Source organism: Takifugu flavidus, chromosome 20, assembly GCF_003711565.1.
Source record: "Takifugu flavidus isolate HTHZ2018 chromosome 20, ASM371156v2, whole genome shotgun sequence".
Taxonomy (NCBI): Eukaryota; Metazoa; Chordata; class Actinopteri; order Tetraodontiformes; family Tetraodontidae; genus Takifugu; species Takifugu flavidus.
This window is the reverse complement of record NC_079539.1, coordinates 147,231-169,178: the sequence shown is the minus strand read 5'-3', so window position 1 is coordinate 169,178 and position 21,948 is coordinate 147,231. Positions and strand designations below refer to the sequence as shown.

The window sequence follows — 21,948 nt, the reverse complement described above, 5'->3', positions numbered from 1 at the left end:
CCCTCTTTGGTAGAATTCTCTAACTGTTTCATGGCTCCTTCAGGGTCTGCAGCAGCCCAGATGTGTCGGTGCTGATGACCTCAGCAGGACGACGCTCTCCTGCTTCATCCTTTCTTTGTTTCTGCTCATGTTCTCTTTACCTCAGTCCTCCAGGCGGCTCTCGGGTTTCCTTCTCCAAGATCCTTTATTGATGTAAAGAGATGTGCAAAATCACAGGTGTTCCTTTAATCCATCCCTGAGCAGCAGGGGAGACCTTTCTATAATAAGGCTCCATAAACACCTTAAACAAAGGGCAGATATAATCTGCTTCCACTATGATAGATTACAGCAGATCCTGAGAGCACCACATACATTAACGAGTGGCTCATGTTTACATCTCAAGCAGATGGTTTCTGTGAACAAATGCCTTTAACTGCTAGTTATAAAACAGCTTAAAATAAAAGGTGGCATTAGTGTTCGTGCTGAAACTGCATTTGTGCGTTCTATTTGACAAGATGTAACAATAAAATCAAAGCAATCTTAAATGAATCATCATTTTGAAAGCAGCAAAATTACATTTTGCACATTAAATTACACGTTTAAAGTATTACAGATGGGATTGTTTTAATTTAATCGTTACATTAATGAAATAATTCGCGACCCGCGGAAGTGAGTGACACGTTTCAAAATAAAACGGGAAGTGACGTCAGGCAATAAAAGCTCAGCAAGGACCGGGAGGAAAATCACTTCATTTTTCACTCACGTCACTGTTCCGAGCCCTATGGTTATTATCCTAACGTGTTGATATAGTTGTTATTGACAAACAAATGCCATCGCATCACCTTATCACTTAAAAATCCACAGCAAATTCCTGTTTCTTTTTACCCGCGCAAATTTTAGTCATGTTTCTTTATTAGTAACAGTGGTAATTTATAGCAAAAAAAAACCACTACAACCTTATTAGCACTTATTTATTTTGTGGTTTCTATCCAGCTGCAACGCAACAATCGGCCACGAGATGGCAGAATATGAATGTAGGGTTCTTCCGCCGCACGATACGCAATGAAAATAGTTCCAACATTAGCTGCCTGATCGTTATTTTTCGCTGACTTTGATTGAGACATGGGCAGTGTGACGAAGCCCAATTCTCCGTGACACTCAAGAACACAGTGTGGATACACACATGCCACGCCAACAGTGTTTACGATGGCTGTAATCTGATTAATGTGACCGCTTTAACAGGGCGGCGGTCAGCAGTTGTAAACACACCTGCCGGCGGCCACCAGGGGGCGCCGCTGGTCCTGCTGCCGATAATATGAACCAATCAGAGGCAGCTGAGCACGAGGGCTGCAGCGTGATCCTGAGATGACGTAATACTGAATAAATAAGGTTTTAGAGGCATTTTAGATGATTCATCTACAACAAGCGTCCTTAAAAAGTGGAGCATCAAAATTCTACCTAAATTTATATGTTTTCCTCTTTACGTAAATGTTACAAAACGATGCAGTTTTGTTTTGTCTATTCCGGGAGGGTTCGAAGCCCCAACAGGTCAGAACACACAGAAATAGATGAGTTGGCTCAGACGGGAGACGCCAACGGCTTTAATCTGGATCAAAATAAACAAGTTGTGCTTATTCAGGTTGAGATTAGCATCAGTGAGTCGCAGCGAAACGTGAAAGAGCTGCACGTGAGCAAGGTGCTGCTCTGCTGCTGCTCTGCTGCTGCTCTGCTGCTGCTGCTCTGCTGCTGCTACTGCTCTGCTGCTGCTGCTGCTCTGCTGCTGCTGCTGCTCTGCTGCTGCTGCTGCTGCTGCTCTGCTGCTGCGCTGCTGCTGCTCTGCTGCTGCTGCTGCTGCTGCTGCTGCTGCTGCTGCTGCTGCTGCTCTGCTGCTGCTGCTGCTCTGCTGCTCTGCTGCTCTGCTGCTGCTCTGCTGCTCTGCTGCTGCTCTGCTGCTGCTCTGCTGCTCTGCTGCTCTGCTGCTGCTCTGCTGCTGCTGCTGCTGCTGCTCTGCTGCTGCTCTGCTGCTGCTGCTCTGCTGCTGCTGCTCTGCTGCTGCTCTGCTGCTGCTGCTGCTGCTGCTCTGCTGCTGCTGCTGCTCTGCTGCTGCTGCTGCTCTGCTGCTGCTCTGCTGCTGCTGCTGCTCTGCTGCTGCTCTGCTGCTCTGCTCTGCTGCTGCTGCTGCTGCTGCTGCTCTGCTGCTGCTGCTCTGCTGCTGCTCTGCTCTGGGTGTATTTGGGCAGCGGTGACCTCAGGTGACCTGGGTTAATCCTGGTTTCAGGAGTTCACCAGAGGGTGCGAGAGAGTTCACAGCTTGTGCTTGTTTATCATCAAAGCTTTGTGGAAAATAGAAGATTAAAGAGAATTCCAGGCGGAGCATTTCTGTGATTACAGGCAAATAAAAGCGGAATTCTCTGTAACAGGAAGGTGACAAACTGGTGATTTTATGTGACTCTGAAGTTTCGCTTATGAAACGCTGCAGAAATCCTCTTAACTGAGACTTGAAACCATCCCAGCAGCAAACTGGGACCCAAACTGGTTCCCTGGGAGCCGCCCAGACACGTGCACGCGGATAAAGTGTTGGCACAGAGGGGTCCGACCGGAGTCCAAAGGTCACTGACACGAGGAAAAAGGAATTCTGGGGTATTTCCCAGGAAATAAGGCAGCTATTTAGCTTGGTGGCTATTATCAGTATCATTATCAGATGACATCATCCTCCCGGTCTTCCGGAAGCTTCCTGGCAGTTACATAAAGTGTTTTCATGGCTCCGTTTATGCCGGCGTGGATGCGGGAGGCAGATTATGCCGAGGATTTCACCCCAGTGGGATTAGCTGTAGATTTAAGCACCTTATTTAGTTCCCAGCAATGAAAATCAGCCGTAAGCTGGGCTGCTCGGCTCCTATATAAAGGTGGGAAAACTCGCTCCCAACACGACTCCAGGATCTGAATCAAGCCCCAGTCGCTTCCTTGACTCCAGGTACCACCTGTCGGCTTTGTCTCTCTTATTTCTGTGTCATTTGAGCTGCTTTTTCCCCACTCTGAGCTTCCTCATTCCCTCGTTTCTGGTGCTTTCCCAGAATTCCGGCTCCTAGGATGGAACACGCCAGACTGGCCCTGCTGCTGCTCCTCTTGGCCTGCGTCGAACGCGGCCTCTCGGCCTCCTGCGTCGTGGACAGCTTCAAGGTCAAGGAGGACTTTGACCCCAAGAGGGTGAGTGCGGGAAGAGCCCCTCGGGAATAACGGCCCCCGGCGGCGAGCGCGGCGCCTCACCTGTGCTTGTGTTTGCCGGCAGTACGCCGGGAAGTGGTACGCTCTGCAGAAGAAGGACCCGGAGGGCCTCTTCCTGCAGGACAACATCATGGCCGAGTACACCATCGACGACGACGGCTCCATGACCGCCTCCTCCAAGGGGCGGGTCACGCTGTTCGGGTAAGCTCCGCCCCCCCACACGCATTCCGGGGGCTCGGATTAGCTTCAGCACAAGCAGATTATGGCGGATTAGGAGGGGCGGCGGGAGCGTTCCTGCCGCGGTTCTGACCCGCTCACGTGTGTCGCAGGTTCTGGGTGGTGTGCGCCGACATGGCCGCCCAGTACTCCGTCCCCGATCCCGCCACCCCCGGAAAGATGTTCATGAACTACCAGGGCCTGGCCAGCTACCTGTCCAGCGGAGGTGAGCCCCCCGCGACCACTTCCTCCTCACCTTTGACCCCTCTGACCCCCCCTCCCGTCTCCCCCCCGTCCAGGTGACAACTACTGGGTGATCGACACCGACTACGACAACTACGCCATCACCTACGCCTGCCGCACCCTGAAGGAGGACGGCACCTGCGAGGACGGCTACGCCCTCATCTTCTCCAGGAACCCCCGCGGCCTCCCGCCCGCCATCCAGCGCCTCGTCCGCCAGAAGCAGGACGAGATCTGCATGGCGGGACAGTTCCAGCCCGTCCTGCAGTCCGGAGCCTGCTGAAGGGGGCGGTGGCGGTCCGAGGGGGGGAGGGAGGGGCGGAGCTTGGGGGGTGGTGGAGGGGTGGGGACAGCGTCTGCCCAACAAGGTGACCTGATAAATAAAGTCGACCCGGTCAAAATATTAGAGAAAAGAGTCCACATGTTCCTGCTCGGATTCTTCTTCTGTGGTATTTTAACGGAATAAAACAATATTTTTCTAAACAAACGTGGCCGCCTCCTGTCCTCAGTGTGGTGTGTGTGTGTGTGTGTGTGTGTGTGGGGGGGGGGGGGTAGATGTGTGTGTGTGATCCCACCTGAGAATCCTGAATCACCGGTGGTCTGCTGGGAGGCTCCATGACCTTTGACCTGCTGGGAAGGGCCCATTTAGGTTCACATTGGTGGTTTAAGGGGACGTCCTCCTGATTAAGACACACCTCCACGTCTCGCCGGGCGCCAGAGGTGGATCAATGATGGGCTGATAACGCCGCCGTGATGAGGAGGAGGGCGAGGACGGTGGAGACAGGGCTGCTGGGACGCCAGTCAGACGCCGTCTTCAGGACAACTTCAAATAAATAGGTTCAATTCCCTGATACCCGAGATTCCCCGGCATCCCAGCCCGACCCTGAACACACCACCTCCGACGCGACGCACGCGGCACGTTAGCATTCGTGGGCACGTTAGCGCAGCAGGATTTGGAGCTTGTTTTGTTTGTGAGATGTTTTATTGTAGCTGTCGCGCAGCAAGATAACAAAGAGGCTAGCTTAGCATCGGCTAACCACAGCGGACCGCCCCTCAGTCCTGAGGAGAGATCCTGGATGTGGTTTGAAGAAACTTTATTTCAACAGGAACACAACAAAACGCAGGAACTGCCATGCTAACGTTGACATGGACTCTCTTATTTCCTGGTCTCCTCGATCTGCTCCACCTCGCTGGATTCGTCCACCACTTTGCCGTCCACCATCGTCTGCGTCACCACCTTCACGATCTTCCTGGTGCGAACGTCGGGCTCCTCTGCACAGACAGCAACCGATGCTAACAGTCGCTCACAGTTTCAGGCTAACGCTTGGGTTTTGTTGCTCAGATCCGAGCAGTCAAAAAAGAGGTACACTCACTTTTTGGTGGTGGAAGAACTTCCTTGACCCTGAGAGGTAAAAACACGACATCAAATTTTAATCCATGATAATGAGGAGCCATTAGCTTAGCCTAGCAGAGCGACAAACTGTGACGCCCTTCCATCTCTATTCCTAAGCTAAGCTAGCAGGTAGCCACCAGTTCTGAGGAACTTACGACTCCTCTCCCTCCAGCAGGCGCCGGTACGTTGCGATCTCCATCTCCAGGTTCTGCTTGATGCGCAGCAGGTGGTCGTAGTCGGTCTTGGTGCGCTGCATGTCCAGCCGCAGCTGCGAGAGGTTGTCCTCCATCTTGCCCAGGGCGGCCTGCAGCAGCTCCATCTCGCCCGCGTATTTCTGACCCGTCTCCGCCAGGTTGCCCTCCAGCGCGGCGATCTGAGGAGCCAGCGAGGGACCCGGAGGAGTGAGGACACCCACAAACAACGTCATGAACGTTAGCCGCGACAGGTTTAGCAAGTGTTGGCAGGTCGCGCCCGTACGGGACGACCTGTTGACTGTCAACAGGGATCAGAACGGGAGAGACCAGCCGATCTTTCCCAGATGTACGAGCACAGTCTTTGCTAGGCGCGCCCAGGGTCGCGGGCTCACCTGCTTGTGCAGGCTCTCCAGCTCCACCTCCAGGGTCTGCAGGAAGCGCTGCCGCTCCATCAGCTCGCTCTGGGCGCTCCGCAGCGCCTCGTTGTTCTCCTTCACTTCGTTCTGCACCGTCTCCAGCTGAGGCGACAGTCACAGGCTGTTAGCATCTCCTGTTTGGACCCGCCACGAACCGCTTTGCCCACCTTTTTGTGGTACCACTGCTCCGCCTGCTCCTTGTTGGTCTTGACGATCCCCTCGTACTGGGAACGCAGGCCGGAGAGAACGGCGCCCAGCTCGGGCCCACTGGGACCAGAATCCACCTCCACATTCACCTCGTCCCTGGCGATGCGAGACCTCATCTGCTCCATCTCCTGCAGGAGGAACAGGGAGGAACCGGACTCAGGTTCTTCATAATTTAGAGGTCCGGCATCAATAGTTGATGGAGCGGAGCTCACCTTACCTGTGTGTGTGTGTGTGTGTGTGTGTGTGTGTGTGTGTGTGTGTGTGTGTGTGTGTGTGTGTTCCTCCCCCACAGGGGGGAGTATCTTCATCATCTGATCTTCTCAGATCAGCTGACTGGACAAACTGGGCTGAGGAAACCAGATCTACCTGCTCCTTTAGACTTCAGTAACCAGAAGCCCCCCTACCCAACCCCCCCCCCCCCCCCACGGAGCCACCAGACTCACCTCCTCATGGTTCTTCCTGAGGAAGTAGAGTTCCTCCTTGAGGCTGTCCAGGTCTCCTCTGAGGGAGGTGATGATCTGCTCGTGGTCGCTCTTGGCCTTCCTCAGGGCGACGCAGTCTCTCTCCACCGACTGACACATCACCGCCTCCGTCTCCCACCTGGGAAACCAAACAGAGGCGTTCCTTCATACTGATCTAGGTGTTAGCGGCGCCGGCTAGCGCACTAGCATATCTGCTGTGCCACAGGGCCCTGTGAGAGGATTCTCTGGGGTCAGAGACGCCCGCGTTAGCGTCACTGCGCTCGTTGAGGTCCCTGCAAATATAGCAAAAGCAACGCAGAACAAACTTTCATTCATAAAATGGATAAAGGCTGGACAGGAAGTGTGCTAACCACAACAGGAAGAGGCCAAAACAGTCGGACAAATGTTTGTGGAACAGGATGCTAACGAGGAGAGGAGCATGCTAACGAGGAGAGGAGGATGCTAACGAGGAGCGCAGGATGCTAACGAGGAGAGGAGGAGCCTCTTCTCGTGAACGACTCACTTGATTCTGAAGTCGTCGGCGGCCAGTTTAGCGTTGTCGATCTCCAGCATCAGCCGAGCGTTCTCCAGCGTCCTCTTCCTCACCTGACAGAACAACGCCGGCGTTCCGGCGAACGTGAACGTGTCATCACTCAAACATTCCTGCTCGTTAACCAGTAACTCGGGATAAAACACTGGGAATAATCATTAATGCGGCTCAGACACCAGCCCCTCCTCCCGCTCCCGTACCTCCTGCTCGACGGCGTGAGCCTGGGCCATCATGGAGTCGAGGTCGTGACCTTTGGGGATGCGCTCAATCATCTGCTGCTTGATCTTCAGCTCCAGGTCGGCGTTGGAGCGCTCCAGGGAGCGCACCTGCAGGATAGAAGGCGGAAAGATCAAAGCGCCTCCTGCTGCCGTGACGCACCTGAGCGGGACGCGTCACATGACCCACCTTGTCCAGGTAGTTGGCCAGACGGCTGTTGAGGCTCTGCATGGCCTCCTTGTTGTTGGCTCTGTTGGCGTCCACGCCGCTCAGCTGCAGGCTCACGGGTCCGTTCAGATCCTGGCTGACGGAGGCCGAGCGGCAGAGGAACGCCGGCCGCCAACGTGTGGCGGCGGCGGCGGCGGCGGCGAAGGACACCGAAGCTCGGGGTCGCCCGCGGCTGGTGTCCATCAAAGAGCGGCTGGAGAAGGAAGGCTGGCGGCTCACGGAGAAGCTCCTCACGGACATGCTGGAGGCCATGATGGTCGTCTGGAAGAGCGACAGGAAGAGGCGTGACCAGGGCGTGACCAGGGCGCCTACGGAGGCGTGGCCTATCGCCGCCACCACGGGCGACCATCAGAGCGAACCGCCGACGGGTCAGACGGCGACTTCAGCCCGAGAGCCACTTCAGCGCCGCCGCCAAATGAAAACGTAAGTGACACCGTCTCGGTGCCGACAGGCTCTCGGTCCTCCGGTGGAGTCCGTCGCCGTGGCAACAGAGCCGGATCGTTTCCTGTTTACCGGGACCTCAATAGCGAGAGTGTGAATAAAGGCAGTTCTGTTGCCCCCCCCCGGGGCTGAAACTCCACACGCCCTTGACCCCTGGTAGAGGTTGTGACCCCTGGGGTCACCCAAAACCCCCCCAGATAAAGTGAGAATAAACAACTGAAATTAGAATAAACACACGTAAACAACAACAAAGAGGTTCAAGCCGCTGCTGTTTTCTGGACCAACAGTCGTGTATGAGAAGGCATCTTTGTCTGCCTGTGTGTGTGTGTGTGTGTGTGTGTGTGTGTGTGTGTGTGTGTGTGTGTGTGTGTGTCAGTGGTCAGTGGAACCTCTCTGTCCGCGCGTCACCTGATCCCCGCGGCGCCTCGCCCTCCCACGGCGCCACACAACAGTCGGCCCTTGTTCAGATGAAAGATTAAACTTGGGAAAAGAATTGCTGGACAGGAAACAGAATTCCCTCTTTTCTCCTCGGCGCTTTCATCTTTTCATCGACCGAAGAGGAAAGTTGACAGATCAAAAAAGCTGATGAAAGCGACGAGCAGCTGGTGACAAAAGGATATTTGGATCATCAAAGACTCACCGGGTTCAGGAGCTCAGAGGGATCCAGGTGGATTCAGCAGCCGAGGTGCTGCTGATGCTGCAGGTGAGCTTTTATACAGGTGTGCAGGAGTGGGAGGGGCTTAACGCTGGGCTGGATGACCACAGCGAAGCACCTTCATAGCCTCCTCACCTGTTGACATGCAAACAACAAATATATTCAAACTGTTTCATTTCACCACCTGAACACGTGAAAAGTTCATTCCAGACATTTCGAAGATTTAACTGGAATTACTTCACCTGCTAAAAATGCCGCCCGCCATTAATATCAGCGGGGATCTGCCGCCCCCGTGTGGCGGAGACAGGTCAGTACAAGCAAAACATCCCGGAAGTACCGACTCTGGCCAGCAGGGGGCAGCAGCGCGCCACACAACGCTGCTCCTGCAACTAAACCGGAAATTTACGGATTTATTTAAGACTTGAACATCTGATGGTGGTTCATATTCATGGTTAAGCCATGAAACATCAAAACAGGCAAGTGTTGAATGATTTTATAGAGGATTTCACATGAAACCGGCAACATTTGGATGAACCACGAGGCTGAAGAAACAAGGTGACCCAGTCGGGGTCGGACTGACCTCTGACCCTCCTCTCTCCTCTCACTTTCCCTTTCTGGCTCGCTCCTCCGGCCAGAGCAGGACCCAGTTGGTCTGTTAACCAAATAAACAGGTGATTAGACTGGCAGGATGTCGGGAGACCCCTGCTGACCCCACTTGACCTCCAATGACCCCTGTCACAAGTGATCATGTGACCATCCGCAGCAAAACGCACAAGCGGTGCAACACCAGGGCCAGGTACAGCTGGATGGATGGAGATAATTATTATTGAATTTATAATAAAATTAAAGGTTATTTGAGTGTTTAACGAACGTTCTTGGATAAAAAACCTCAGTAAAAGTGCACAAACGTGACTGAATCTGCCCCTCGAGCGGACATCAAACAAAATCCACTTTATATTTAAGAGGGAATCAACAGGAAAAGCCTCCCCAGTCCGCCCAGTCCGCCCAGTCACTGTGGACCCGCGGCTGTTTCTCCTTTCTCACAGTTTTCCCATCAAAGGCTGAAATTGGAGGAACGGATAAACGTGGATTTGCTGATCTGCCGCTCCAGATTGGTGCAGCGGCCCAGTCGCCGTGGCGATAAGATCAGCGTTATTACACAGATAAGAACATATGTGAGCAGCTCTGAAGGTCAGTAAGTGTGTGTGTGTGTGTGTGTGTGTGTGTGTGTGTGTGTGTGTAAAAGGAGACAGTCTGCATCCAATCAGCAGGGGGCCTCCAGGCCGCTGCCCCCTGCTGGTATCTGCTGGTATCTGCTGCCGGCTACAGTTGGTAAACGACAATTTTGACTGATAATTAAAATGACGAAACATCACGAAGTGGTTAATGTGATTTTCTGCGCTTCTTAAAAGCGGCGCTGCAGACTTAGCATTACGCTAACATCCTGTAATTAGCTTAACTGGCTCAAACAGTCGGCCGTCCAAAGTGAACCGAACTGACAACTGCGCGTCAGGACCAGACGACACACACACACACACACACACACACACACACACACACACCACAATAATGACACAGCTCCGTGATCCGACGCTAATGCGATCATTGGATGTTTGTTTTGAGGGAGAGAGCCCGAAATCTGATGTTGCCGCTCAGCTTTCCTTCATCGGCTCCCATTAGCTGCTGGCAGCATTCTTGTTTTTCCGTTGTTTTTAGAGAGAAGCCCTTTCATATTCATATTTCTTGTTCTGGAGCGTGCACGCGCGCGCGTGCCTGTGAAGGGAATTCTTTCCAAACGCACCAAAAACATGAATTAAAATGGCGCTGGTGGTTAAACAATGACGAACGAAGCTAAAGGTGCTTATTAGCAGCCTGAAAACAGAAGAAAGGCAGCTTGTTCCCCGATGAGCCGCTATTATGTTAACGATATAATTTAGACTTTTAAAGGTGACATAATTCACGTTAGAGCTCAATGAAACGGAAACCATGATTAATCCGCCTTCTGTGTCTTATCTCCATTACTAGCACATTTGGCCGTTAGCCTGCTCAAGCTAACGGGTTTAGCATATACGTTCCTGCGTCGCAAATAAACGGGGGTTCATTTTCAGAGGGGCGAGATTTCGGAGCTCAGTGCACGTTGTTGATCAACACGCACGGAGGGTTCGATGAATATGCACGAGGCGTCCGCCGGCGGCGGCCTGGTAATTGCCGGTCGTCAGGGGTGGCGGGCGCGGTAATTTGCATCTCGGGGATCCTGCAATCAGCGTTCTATTCATTAGCGCACCAGCCGCTTCATCTGCCGGCCACTCAGAGCTGCCAATCACCCCCCAGCAGCCAAAGCATTAAAAAAAAAACAGAAGAAGAAAAACAGAATGAATAAAAAGTTTCAATTACAAGCCTGCGACAAGTGGCGTAACAGGTCCGCAGCCGCTGTTTAGGCCGCTTTGTGCAGGTGATTGACTGTTATCACAGCGTGAAAGAGGAAAACGGCTCAATGGAAGCAGCATAATCTCATGTTAGATTAGACCGGCTTTATCTCAGGGGGGCTGCGAGTGGCCGCCGCCGCCGCCGCCGCCGCCGCTAACGGGGAGCTAGCCTCCCGCTCCGTAAATAAAGATGGCAGCTCGTACGCGGACATTCAGGACTTGTCACTTTCACTTCCTGCATCCTGTTTCTGTTTCCGTGCTGAGTGTGTGTGTGTGTGTGTGTGTGTGTGTGTGTGTGTGTGTGTGTGTGTTTACAGTAGCACAATGGATCTGTCGCCGTTTCCTGCGGCGAAAATGTGCAGCAACAACAGAACTGGACCCATAGAATTCACCCAGATGTTGGTAATCAATCACAAATAAACACAAGTTTACATCTGCTTACACACACACACACACACACACACACACACACACACACACCACACACACACACACACACACACACACACACCGAGCTCAGGTCAGACCACTTCAATATTGATGCTAATACCAGTAACTGTTGCTAATATTTGAGTCTGGGGTTTAAATCCAGCTGCTGCTCCAGAGGTGGAGGCTCGATGCAGATATTATGGGCTGGAACGGAGATTCTGGACTGATTAAAGCCGCCACATTAACCGCCCCCCCCCCATCGTGGATCACGGAAACCCCGACAATGAAAGAATAACAGAATTCTGCTGGTCCTAAAGCTGTCGGAGGGTCGGAAAGATGGATTTCAGCTCTTCTTCCACCTTTTATTCGCAGTAATTTACATATGTTGAACTTTTATGATGCTTCCGCTTGTCTGAGTCCCTCTCAGGACCCCCCCACCCCCCCAGCCTCCTCTGTGTTTTCTCTAGCCATGCTAACGCCCACTAGCATTAGCCTGTAGCTCCCAGCGCAGCTGCGAACGTGTCGGCTTTGTTTGGGCTGATTCACGGAGGAGGACGCAGATATCCGTGGCTCCCTCGCGCCGCTGCCGTGTTATCTTAGCGCCGCGCCCTTCTCACACGCCAGTCGCCCCGGCAACGTCGCCGCTTCGACACGTCTCTGTCAAACAACTTCTCCTCTCGGGTTCGGCACGTTTTCCCCGCCTCTTTTTCCCGCCTCTATCCTGACAGGAACAACAGCATCGGTGCGTCCGTGGAGGCGCCTGAGCCGCTCTCACCGTCGCCCCCCCCCCCCCCCCCCCCCCCGGAGCTGCAGCTGTCAAAACTCCGCCCACGCACGCACAAAAGAACCTTTTTTTTTAAAGTGTCCTGGAGATTCAGGGACACGGAATTCCAGTGGAGGGAATCCGAGATGCTCCTGACTGGTTTAGAACAACAAACTGGGAGGTGAGAACGCCACAGCAGCGCCGTCGCGCCTCCCTGGGCCTGAAAGGCCCCGCCAGAGCCCCGCCCACACAGGCACCTCAACACGCACCTGTCAGTGACGTGCGCACGGGCTCCGGGGCGCACGTGCTCGGGGTGGAGGGAGCGGAGGGGAGCGGGAAGCTCGGCTCCGTGGGTGGTAAAGTGGAGGGGAGGCTGGATGTGACAGGAGCTATTCAGCTAATCCACAACAACAGAGACCCGGGGACGGGGGGGAAGTACCGGAGGTGGGCGTGTGGGCGGGGCCTAAAGCTGAGGGGGATTCTGGGAGACGGGAATATGAAAACCAGCTCCGCATGAAAGCCCCGAGGGGGGAAGAGAGCCGAAAATACTGCTGGACGGGGTACAAAGAGGAAACGGCGAGGGCGAGGCTGATCCTGGACGGAGCATCCTCCTCCTCCGGGCTGCACACAGGTGAGAATGATTACGCTCACACACACACACACACACACACACACACACACACACACACACACACACACGCGCGTTACACATCTGGAGGAGTTTTGTTAGAGGAAGCTGCGGTGGGGTGGTCCGCCCCGTTAACCAGCGACGAGATGATCGTCCAAAACACCTTTAAAAGATCCCGCTGTTAGCGCGCTAACCGGCTAGCTGCAGCGGTCGGCGCCGCCGTCCCAGCGGAGGTCCAGAGGAGACAAAGCCGCCGACCCAACGATTTGGCCGAGTAGCGAAGCCCGAGCAGAAATGTGAGAAATGGCCCCGTAATGACTTTGACGGCGTGTTTACGCGCTAAATAGAAGCTAAACATTGAAATAAAGAAGCTGTGCGGTCGGACTCGGCGGTCACGTCCTGTCAAATCGCTTCACGGGGCCCAAAAATCATCCCGAATGTTTGATTTACAGTTTTGTGGAAAACTGCGCGTGTAAACGTGCACATTCATCATCAGGAAGAGGAGGAACGCCAACCAGCACGGTGGCGTGTCGCACGCCGTCACAGGAGGCGGCGCCAAACGCAAACACAGCTAACTGCAGCCACTAGCCTCTTAGCTTAGCAAAATAACACAGCACGTGCGAGGTTAGCTGAATCTGTTGTGCAGGAACAAAGTTGAATCTTCAAAAGATCAAAGAGACTTTTTGGAACATCAAAGGGAAACTCTACTGAGACGAGGTCGTGCAACGTGTAGGTGGTGTCACGAGATGGCCAGAAGCGAGGCTAGCTGGTTAGCATTCGATTTAGCCTTGTCTGAAGCACCAATTCACAACACACATCATATTGTGACGCCAAAACGGCAGCTAGCTCCCATTAGCTAATATCTACTGATTACTGCTAATCTTGGGCGTCAGCCCAACCACCTGAGCTCCTCCTGAACCACCTGAGCTCCTCCGGAACCACCTGAGCTCCTCCAGAACCACCTGAGATCCTCCGGAACCACCTGTGCTCCTCCAGAACCACCTGTGCAACACCTGAACCACCTGAGCTCCTCCAGAACCACCTGAGCTCCTCCTGAACCACCTGTGCTCCCCCTGAACCACCTGAGCTCCCCCTGAACCACCTGAGCTCCTCCTGAACCACCTGAGCTCCCCCTGAACCACCTGAGCTCCTCCAGAACCACCTGAGCTCCCCCTGAACCACCTGAGCTCCTCCAGAACCACCTGAGCTCCTCCAGAACCAACTGAGCTCCTCCTGAACCACCTGAGCTCCTCCTGAACCACCTGAGCTCCTCCAGAACCACCTGTGCTCCTCCAGAACCACCTGAGCTCCTCCAGAACCACCTGTGCTCCTCCAGAACCACCTGAGCTCCTCCAGAACCACCTGTGCTCCTCCAGAACCACCTGTGCTCCTCCAGAACCATCGCTGGGTTTTATCTGTTAAACAGGTGAGAAATAAAAGAGGCTCTGGAATTATCGCTCAGAATCGCTTCAATATTTGTTTAAACGCACAAAAACAACAAACATGAGGTTTAAATGGAAGCCAGCTCCCCTCCGTACGGGTCTGTGGTTCTGGTTAATCCGCTGAGGTTACGTCGGTTCTGCTCAGGGACTTGGCTGTGAAGACCCGGGTCCTGTGGCTTCAGCCCAAACCAGGACCAGACAGCGCTGATGCCGACTGCTCGGGGCCCCAGAGACCAGGACCAGATCCACGCTCTTCTTCTTCTCTGCTCCTTCAGCGGCTCGAGCCATGTTTGGTCATGAGTTTGGGCCAGACGTGAAGGAGGGACAAAGTTCTGGACCCAAGGGTGGCTGCTCCCGGACCCGCTTGACCGGAGCCACTTTGTTTTGGCTGCCGTCTGCTCGCCAGGAGCCCAGACTCACACACACACACACACACACACACACACACACACACACACAGCACGGAGTGGGCCCAGTACCGCACCAGCTTAAAGGAGAACCCCCCAGTTGGACCAGAACGTCCTGACCTGGAACCCTCTTTAAAGTCACTTTGGGTACTTTAAACATGACTTCATGTCTGATTGCTCTCAGTTTTTCAGTAACTTATACAAAGCAGCCCCGGCACCATCCATCCGTCTGTGTGTGTGTGTGTGTGTGTGTATGTGCACACGCACGTGTGTGTGTGTGTGCACGTGCGTGTGCACGTATCTTGGCCTTAAGTAACAACAGATGCCGCACTGACATCAGTGGTTTCCTGGAAACGCAAATTTGTCAAAATGAAGCAGGAAAAAGAGCGAGCAGCAGTTTAGGTAAATGTAACACACACTCACACACACACTCACTCACACTCACTCACACACACACACACACTCACACACTCACACACACACACACACAGTCGGTGTAGAAATAAAAACCAAGCGAACCCAAAAGGCAGCAGACGTTTTCTGTGTTTGGGGTCCAAACCTGTTGGTCTAACAGGGACTATTTCCTGGCGGCGTAAGGACACGCGCGGCGTGATGTGAGGATCCTTCCTCATTCACGCTATCGTGATATCACCGCCGTGGGAAAACGAGGGCAAGCGCGTGCCAGGCCCGCCCACATGTGATCAATTATTTTACGTTGGGGTGTGTGTGTGTGTGTTGTGTGTGTGTGTGTGTGTGTGTGTGGGGGGGGTCTTTCAGCCATTAGCCCGTTAGCGCGGGATCATACTGAGGCTAATAGCGACTAAACACTGAATAAACACATTTGGCTAATAGGCCGCTGGAAGCAGCCAGGTGATTGGTCAGAGTTAGCATGAGACATGAGTGAATGATAACCAGCTAAATGGTGGCGTGAACACAGAACCGCGGCCCGACCTCGGGTCACGGCGCCGACCGGCACCAGAACCTCTGGCGTTCTGTCACATTACGCTGCGTCTCGGGTCCCCCGTAAGGTAAGGAAAACCTGTGCGCCCTCACACACGCAGCTCCGGGTGCTGGTGAACCGGGCGCTCTAATTCCGCGACCTCTGACCCCAGCGTGTAAGTGGCCCTAACGGCGCCGCTACTGACAGAGGCAGCCCGAGCGACCCGCCATCTTGCCTTGGCTCAGTCGGCTGAGGAGGCCGTCGTGGTTGCTGGGTTGGGCCTGAGCGGACCGCTCCCTCGTCCCATTGGCCCCGCCCCCCCCCCGTCTGTTTACTCTTCTGGCGGTGCAGCGGGCCCCCGGGCCCCCGGGCCCAGAGGCCAACCTTGTTCTCAGGGAAATGGCAACTCTCCACAGAGCCGATATCAAAATAGTTTAAAATGTGGATCGTCTGATCGTTCCCAGCGAGCGCAGAGACGAGCCAAACGCTTCCAGATCCCCCCGCCGGCGGAACGTAAACAGAGCTGGGGGGGGTGAACCTGTTGTTCTGGCCTCGCCGCCCGCGCTTGGTTTCCTCTCTGAGTGGACGGCGTGCAGGTGGCGGCGCTGGACGGGGAAATATTTTGTTGGAGCTGGAAGGCTGAGGCGACCCAGACGTGGGCCCGGGTATTTTAGCCCCGCCTCCAAAACAACGGCGAGAAAAACGTTGTTTTCCTCTGGATGATGCCGGTTCAAAAGGACGCTAACCGTGGAGTTGGAACGCCATCGTGCCTGCTGGGTCTCTATTATCGGAGAAGACGCGCGGCCACAGCGGGAAGCCGGCGGCCATGTTGGACGTGGCGCCCGACGCCTCTGCGGGGGCGCCCGCCCTCGTGCTTTTAGGCTACATCCCGTTCTCGTGACCGCGTCTCTCAAGACGCCACCAGGGAGTCGGCAAAATCCAAATTTTCCAGCTGACATCCGGCAGGGACGATTCGGCTTCATCGCCATCGGGAGCCGGGCTGGACAAACGGCGCGGTGACCTACTTATGTAACGGCGTTGGGGAGGGAATGTGAGGAAATGCCTGAGCGAGGAGTTCCGATAGAGGGGAAACATCCTCGGCGTTCCAGAACACGCGAGAGCATTTAGATGTTTCTCGCTCTCGGGGAGCTAGCACGGCTAACTTTACGTCATCGAGATTACAGCTGTAATCGCAACAACGTAGCTTCACGCAGTCGGTAGCTAGCATTAGCATCAGCACCGGCTCTCAAGAGTCAAATCATGTGAACAGACGCAGCTGGGCGGGTTTAAAATGAGCCTTTTTTTCCCCCTCTGGTGTTGTAGCTTCCCGCTCCGGCCGGTCTGGGCCTAATTAATCAAAAGGGAAGATTTATTTTGAAAGTGGAAACTGTAATCAAACAGGAATTTGATGCTAAGAGTTTTCAGGAGGAAGTGTCCAGACGGAAAACTGCGCCATTCCAGGCCACGTTTGTGGAAAATATCTAAATGTCTGTATATTTTCTGTGTGTGTGGGAGGTGTGTGTGTTTGTACACGCAGGCCCGGATGCTGAAGGATAAACAAATGTTGCGCAATGCTTCGTTCGCACCTTCATTTGTTGGCGGGCCTCGTTGCTAGCTCGCGCTAACAAGCCGTCGGTGTTTGTTAGCTGGAGGTGCCGGGCTGTTCCACGGCGTCATCAGCTCCGTCCCGGGCGCAGACGTGCGTGTGGAACATGAATTTTCCCAGCTTGTTTTCCCTTCACTTCCCAAATCCAAACACTGGAACGCGTTCTCGTCGCGAAAAGTGTAAAACAAAATAAAAAAACGAAAACGTGCTGCTCGCGCGGGAACGCGGGAAACCGGACCGTCCTCCGCCGACTCCGCCGATTTGCAACGCTGGAACCTTCCAACGTTTCTTTCGCGTTGTATTTATTTTTTTTGTGCGTGTCTGTGTTGTTTTCTCAGCATCGCAATGCATCACTTGACGTTACCCAAGCAAGCGCGAGCTGCAGCGCATCAGCTGAAAGCAATTTGGCCCCGGAGTGCAACTGCCAGGCGGATAAGACTTTCCTTCTTTGGTTTACTTGAAACGCTGCTCTTTCTCCCTGCACCGAACACACACCAGGCAGCCAAATTGCTGACATGTGTGAGCGGGGCCGCGAGACTCCTGCATTCTTTCATGCCCCGCGATGCAAAAACTCCGCCGTGTTTATTTAAAGAACACCGAACACTTTAGCACTATTAAGAAACATGTCATATAGTAAACGAAAGGTTTCCTCTCAGGAAAAATCCCAGTCCGTTTATTTTGCTTCTGCAAAAAGTTATTTCAGTTTTGACTCGCAAACTGGAGCGTTTAGAGGCGCGCGGGGCCGACGGGAGGTCGGTGGCGGGCGCGCGGCCGTGCTCGACCAGAGAATGATTGTTCCTCGTTGGAATAAACATCCCATCATTAGGATGGGACACTCCACTTGGGTTTGTGTTTTCTTTACACTCATGATGCATTTGAGGGAAATAATATTTCCAAAATCAAAGTAGGTGCTGCATTTATCATGATCCAGACATTTGCGTGAAATCCAGTTAAATATCCGGATTTTAAGAGGAGAATCTATAGTTTACAGAACTTTACACTTTATCTTTACACTTTATCAAAACAGGCATTTACTGAACATGAGTGAATATATTTATGCATTAATTGTTGCTTTTAATTCCTCGGTCATATACATTTATTTCTTAGATTTGTGTATTTGAAAACTCAAAGGTGAGAAACAACTTTACATTAATCGATTGTAAAGTCGGACCGTCCAGACTCCGGCTGAGCTCTTCAACGTTTGGGATTCGATAAAAACATAGAGAAATCCGCCTGTGGACATCTAAAGGACAGCCGTGTCAGTGGGGGGGGGGGGGGTGAACCCGCTGTGTGTGTGTGTGTGGGGGGGGGGCAGCACCAAGCGAGGTCCCCCTCCTGAGTGACGGCCCACCGGGGCGTCAGCGCGGCCCTGACGCCGGGAGCAGCTAACCCACCTTGACATGCGTAGGAAACCCAAAACTCCGCGCGCCCTCTCGTTAGATAGGAGCCACCCAGAGGATCCCCGCCACAACTGTGTAGCCCGAGCCTGCGCGCGTCCTCTCCAACTAGCTTTGTTTAGATGAGCGCACGGCGCAGGAATGCCCGAGTGTACCGTGCACAAACCACAAGCACAACACAGCAACTCCAGCTCTGCCGAGCCTGGGAATGAGTACACTTCAGCTACTGGCAGGATTAGACCTGTGTGTGTGTGTGTGTGTGTGTGTGTGTGTGTGTGTGTGTGTGTGTGTGTGTGTGTGTGTGTCATCGTCAATGATGATGCCGATGTCTTGTAATAGCGGATTGTAACAAAGTAAATTTAATTTAAAGTGCATCTTGAAGTATTTTACTGCACTTCATCTTTATATTTTCCCAGATTTTTTTTTGTTTGTTTTTTTTGATGAAAAACATCAAGTCCTTTATAACGTAAAAAAAGAAGAAAAAAAAAAGCAGAATTCTCTGACGGCTGAACTCTGTCTAAGTGCATGATCATAAACTGGAGTGGGAGATGAAAGCCAAGTCATGGTTGTGATGGGAACATCAAAGCAAGACCTGGTGGGAGATGGTCCCTCTCCTCTCGGGCCCTCAGCTCTTCAGGGCCTCCATATATGACGGAGGCCCTGAAGAGCCTCCTCCACAGGGATCCCTTTGATCAGATCACTGAGGTAATCGGACCAGGATTCAGGTCCAACTCCAACTCCTTCCATCACTGTGGTGTCATCCCAACGCTGCTGAAGACGGACCCCCCCCCCTGCTGGCGGAGCCCTCACTCCTCAGCACAGCTGCAGGGCCCCCGACTGGGGGCCGCACTCGCGACTTGGCAACGAGCAGCAAAGTAAAGTAAATAATTCAATATCAGGCGCTGAAAGGTCTGGCCGAGCGAGGAAGGGTAACAGCCGCATCGCTCCGGCAGCGGAGCCGTCGGGGACGAGAGCTGGATTTGGTTGTGACACCTCTTATGGGGGGGTGGGGGGGGGCAGGGAGGGGGCGTTGAAAATAAGATCATAACGATAACGAGCCACCGGAGGAAAAGACTCATTAATAACGAGTTAATGGTGAAAGGCGACCAAAGGCCGGACTGCTGCTAATGAGGGAGGAGCCGAGGCTGTCCTGCAGCCCGCCACTGGGGGGGGGCAGTCAGTTAAAGGTTATCTGCCCCCCCCCACATCTGACATGAAAAGACAGATCAGATTTGAAGAACGCCAGGTGACGCACAGATAAAGAGAGGACTCAGGAAACAAGGCTCGGTTCCTGTTCAGTGACAGGAAGTCATGCCCATAATTCACACAAGGAATTATGGGGGCTCGGAATACTGTAAATAGACGGTACCTATAGGAGAAGAGTGGAGGAGGAGGGCGGAGGGGTGGGATGTTGGCACGCAGGGAAGGGCAGGCTTGTAAATAGCCGGAGGGACGGAGGGACGGAGGGATGGAGCTATCAGCAGAGGAGTGATGAAGGTCTGGGATCAGGCCAAGATAAACACACACCAGCCTGGAAGGAGCACGTGCACACACACACCCGCACATGTACTAAACATGCAGATTAAGGCTGTAGCATGTTCTATTCATCACGTATGCGCACACACACACACACACACACACACACAAACAGCCTAATGTACGAGTCCCAGCCCATAAGGGTTCAGAGTCCTCAGAAGTATGGGAACCTCTGAGAGACTAACAAGTGTTTGCTAGTCTAACATTCTGGCTGTCGTGCGTGTTCCTGCGCGCCTCTTTACTCAGGGGTGTTGATGGCGTGCTGCGGAGCGGGAGAGCTGCTCCGGCATGCCTTCGGCGGAACCTCGGCCGGTTCTGTTGTCTTAAGCGCCGCATTCAGAGGCGTTGGGCTAAACCGCCGCCGTTCAAGAGCGTCTGCGGAGCGTGTCCGGCTGGAATGCAAAACACCGGCCCGGCCATCACGAAGAGTCTGTGGCAAACACGGAGCCGAGGCTCCGCGAGGCTCTCGGGGCCCCCGTGTGATGGCCGTGGGGGTACTCTGCTGGTGGGCGCATCTCGCCACGCCGCTTCAAAGCCGCCCCTGCGCAGCACGAGGGGACGAGAGGGGACATGAAAGCGGCACTTAAGCGGAGATCAGAGGGGGAGAAGGTAAATAAATCAAACACACCTACATGTGAAGGCTTTTGTCCAATCAGGCCGGCCCACATGTGAGGGGCTCTTGGCCGCTTTGGGGGGGCAGAAGAGCACAAATGTTACTGCTGGGCTTTAACTGGGGCGCCATCCTTTCAAACATGGCTTTTATGGACCCTGACGCGGACCAAGGGGACACTGACGGCCGGGTGTTCCGAGCGAGCTGGGATGTTTGAGGGCTCCTGGGGGGCCGCGGCCTCCTCAAACACCCGTATTGTATTTCTTTCCTGCGCCAGAGCTTCGCTTTCCTGTGGCGGTGCCGTGTCAAACGATGACCCCCGCTTCCTGCAAGTCGCATGGAGCCGGGCCTGCCACGAGCCCTGGAGCCACCCCGCCAGCCACCCTCCGTGCCCCCCCCCCCAGCACTCTGCCGTGGAGTCCTTCCACACCTTTCCCCCGTTCGGAACGCTAGCATCAATATTTACCGATCTGCCGCCTCCTGAGTGGCCTTTTCCATTTTCCCCTCCTTTGTCTGCCGGCCCAGGTCAGGGTGGGGGGGCGTCAGGCGTTTCCTGAGCAGGCCGCAGGTCTGGACCACACCTTCTGAGGGGATTTCTGCAGTCGCCGTTGTCCCTGCACGCACACGCGGAGCTACCGTGCACTTAAAAGCGCCAGTCTGTGCACCAAAACCTGCATGTGTGGGAAAACTAGGGAACATGTGGGAAAAATGCTGAAGGCATTCATGGGGAATTATCCGAGTTGCATCTAGAATAAACCAAAGGCCGGAGTATTTTTACATATTCTGGTTGGAATCACAGCAGCCATCAGCGGAGAGCTGCTGACCCCTCTCACAAGCCCGATCCCTGTGTTTTTCCGAGCACTCGCAGAAGGTTTCTGAAGCTAGTACGCAAACACTCCGGGGCCCCGCGTCTGCTCCCGAGTCTGAGAAAACTGTCAAATCGCGCCGCACGATTGGTCCCTGCAGAAATCAACCACATGGCGGGGGTCAGAGCGCCGACCTGCCAGTGCACGTTTCCACCGCTGCGGAGGGAGGCCGACCTGGACGGCGAGGTGGGGAGCAGGCACGGAGCCCTGAGGCTCTAAACATGGAGCGATGAGATCCGACTCCTTGCTGCTGCTAACGTGCCGGATGAAACTGGGTTTACTGGACATTTGAGGCAGGAAAAAGTCAAAGGAAATGCTGAAAAACGAAGATTCCATTTATTTTAAACCCTTAAAAGTACCTGGAAGGAAACTTGAGCGGATTCAGGCTCCAGGAGACGCTCTGATCCCCGACAGCGCCGCGCTCCGGCGTGCACGCCCCGCAGCCCTGAGACGATCCATGCCTCGAGGTCACGGGCG

General features: G+C 53.9%; 2 protein-coding genes across 6 annotated transcripts; one reads left to right on the top strand and one right to left on the bottom strand.

Moving 5' to 3' along the window:
- The first annotated feature begins 2,798 nt into the window (after positions 1-2,798).
- Positions 2,799-4,147, top strand: rbp4l (retinol binding protein 4, like). Its single transcript, XM_057019460.1, has 5 exons — positions 2,799-2,953; positions 3,054-3,186; positions 3,269-3,405; positions 3,534-3,646; positions 3,720-4,147. Exons 2-5 carry the CDS (start codon positions 3,070-3,072, stop codon positions 3,941-3,943), a joined length of 591 nt encoding a protein of 196 aa, XP_056875440.1. The 5' UTR covers positions 2,799-2,953; positions 3,054-3,069; the 3' UTR covers positions 3,944-4,147.
- Positions 4,148-4,682: 535 nt separating this feature from the next.
- Positions 4,683-17,429, bottom strand: si:ch211-243g18.2 (uncharacterized protein LOC559906 homolog). Of its 5 annotated transcripts, none has more exons than XM_057019678.1 (13): positions 17,043-17,429; positions 9,002-9,073; positions 8,664-8,810; positions 8,407-8,556; positions 7,287-7,586; positions 7,082-7,207; positions 6,855-6,937; positions 6,314-6,470; positions 5,831-5,998; positions 5,640-5,765; positions 5,209-5,426; positions 5,028-5,062; positions 4,683-4,927 (listed from the first exon to the last, which is right to left on the bottom strand). In XM_057019678.1, the coding sequence occupies exons 5-13, from the start codon at positions 7,575-7,577 to the stop codon at positions 4,755-4,757; spliced, it is 1,377 nt and encodes a 458-aa protein (XP_056875658.1). In that variant the 5' UTR covers positions 7,578-7,586; positions 8,407-8,556; positions 8,664-8,810; positions 9,002-9,073; positions 17,043-17,429; the 3' UTR covers positions 4,683-4,754. The 5 variants fall into 5 exon arrangements, with proteins under 5 accessions (XP_056875658.1, XP_056875657.1, XP_056875661.1 ...); XM_057019677.1 differs by lacking the exon at positions 17,043-17,429 and adding an exon at positions 12,309-12,637; XM_057019681.1 differs by lacking the exon at positions 17,043-17,429 and adding an exon at positions 12,309-12,621 and having other exon boundaries at positions 4,683-4,932; positions 5,034-5,062.
- Positions 17,430-21,948: the final 4,519 nt, after the last annotated feature.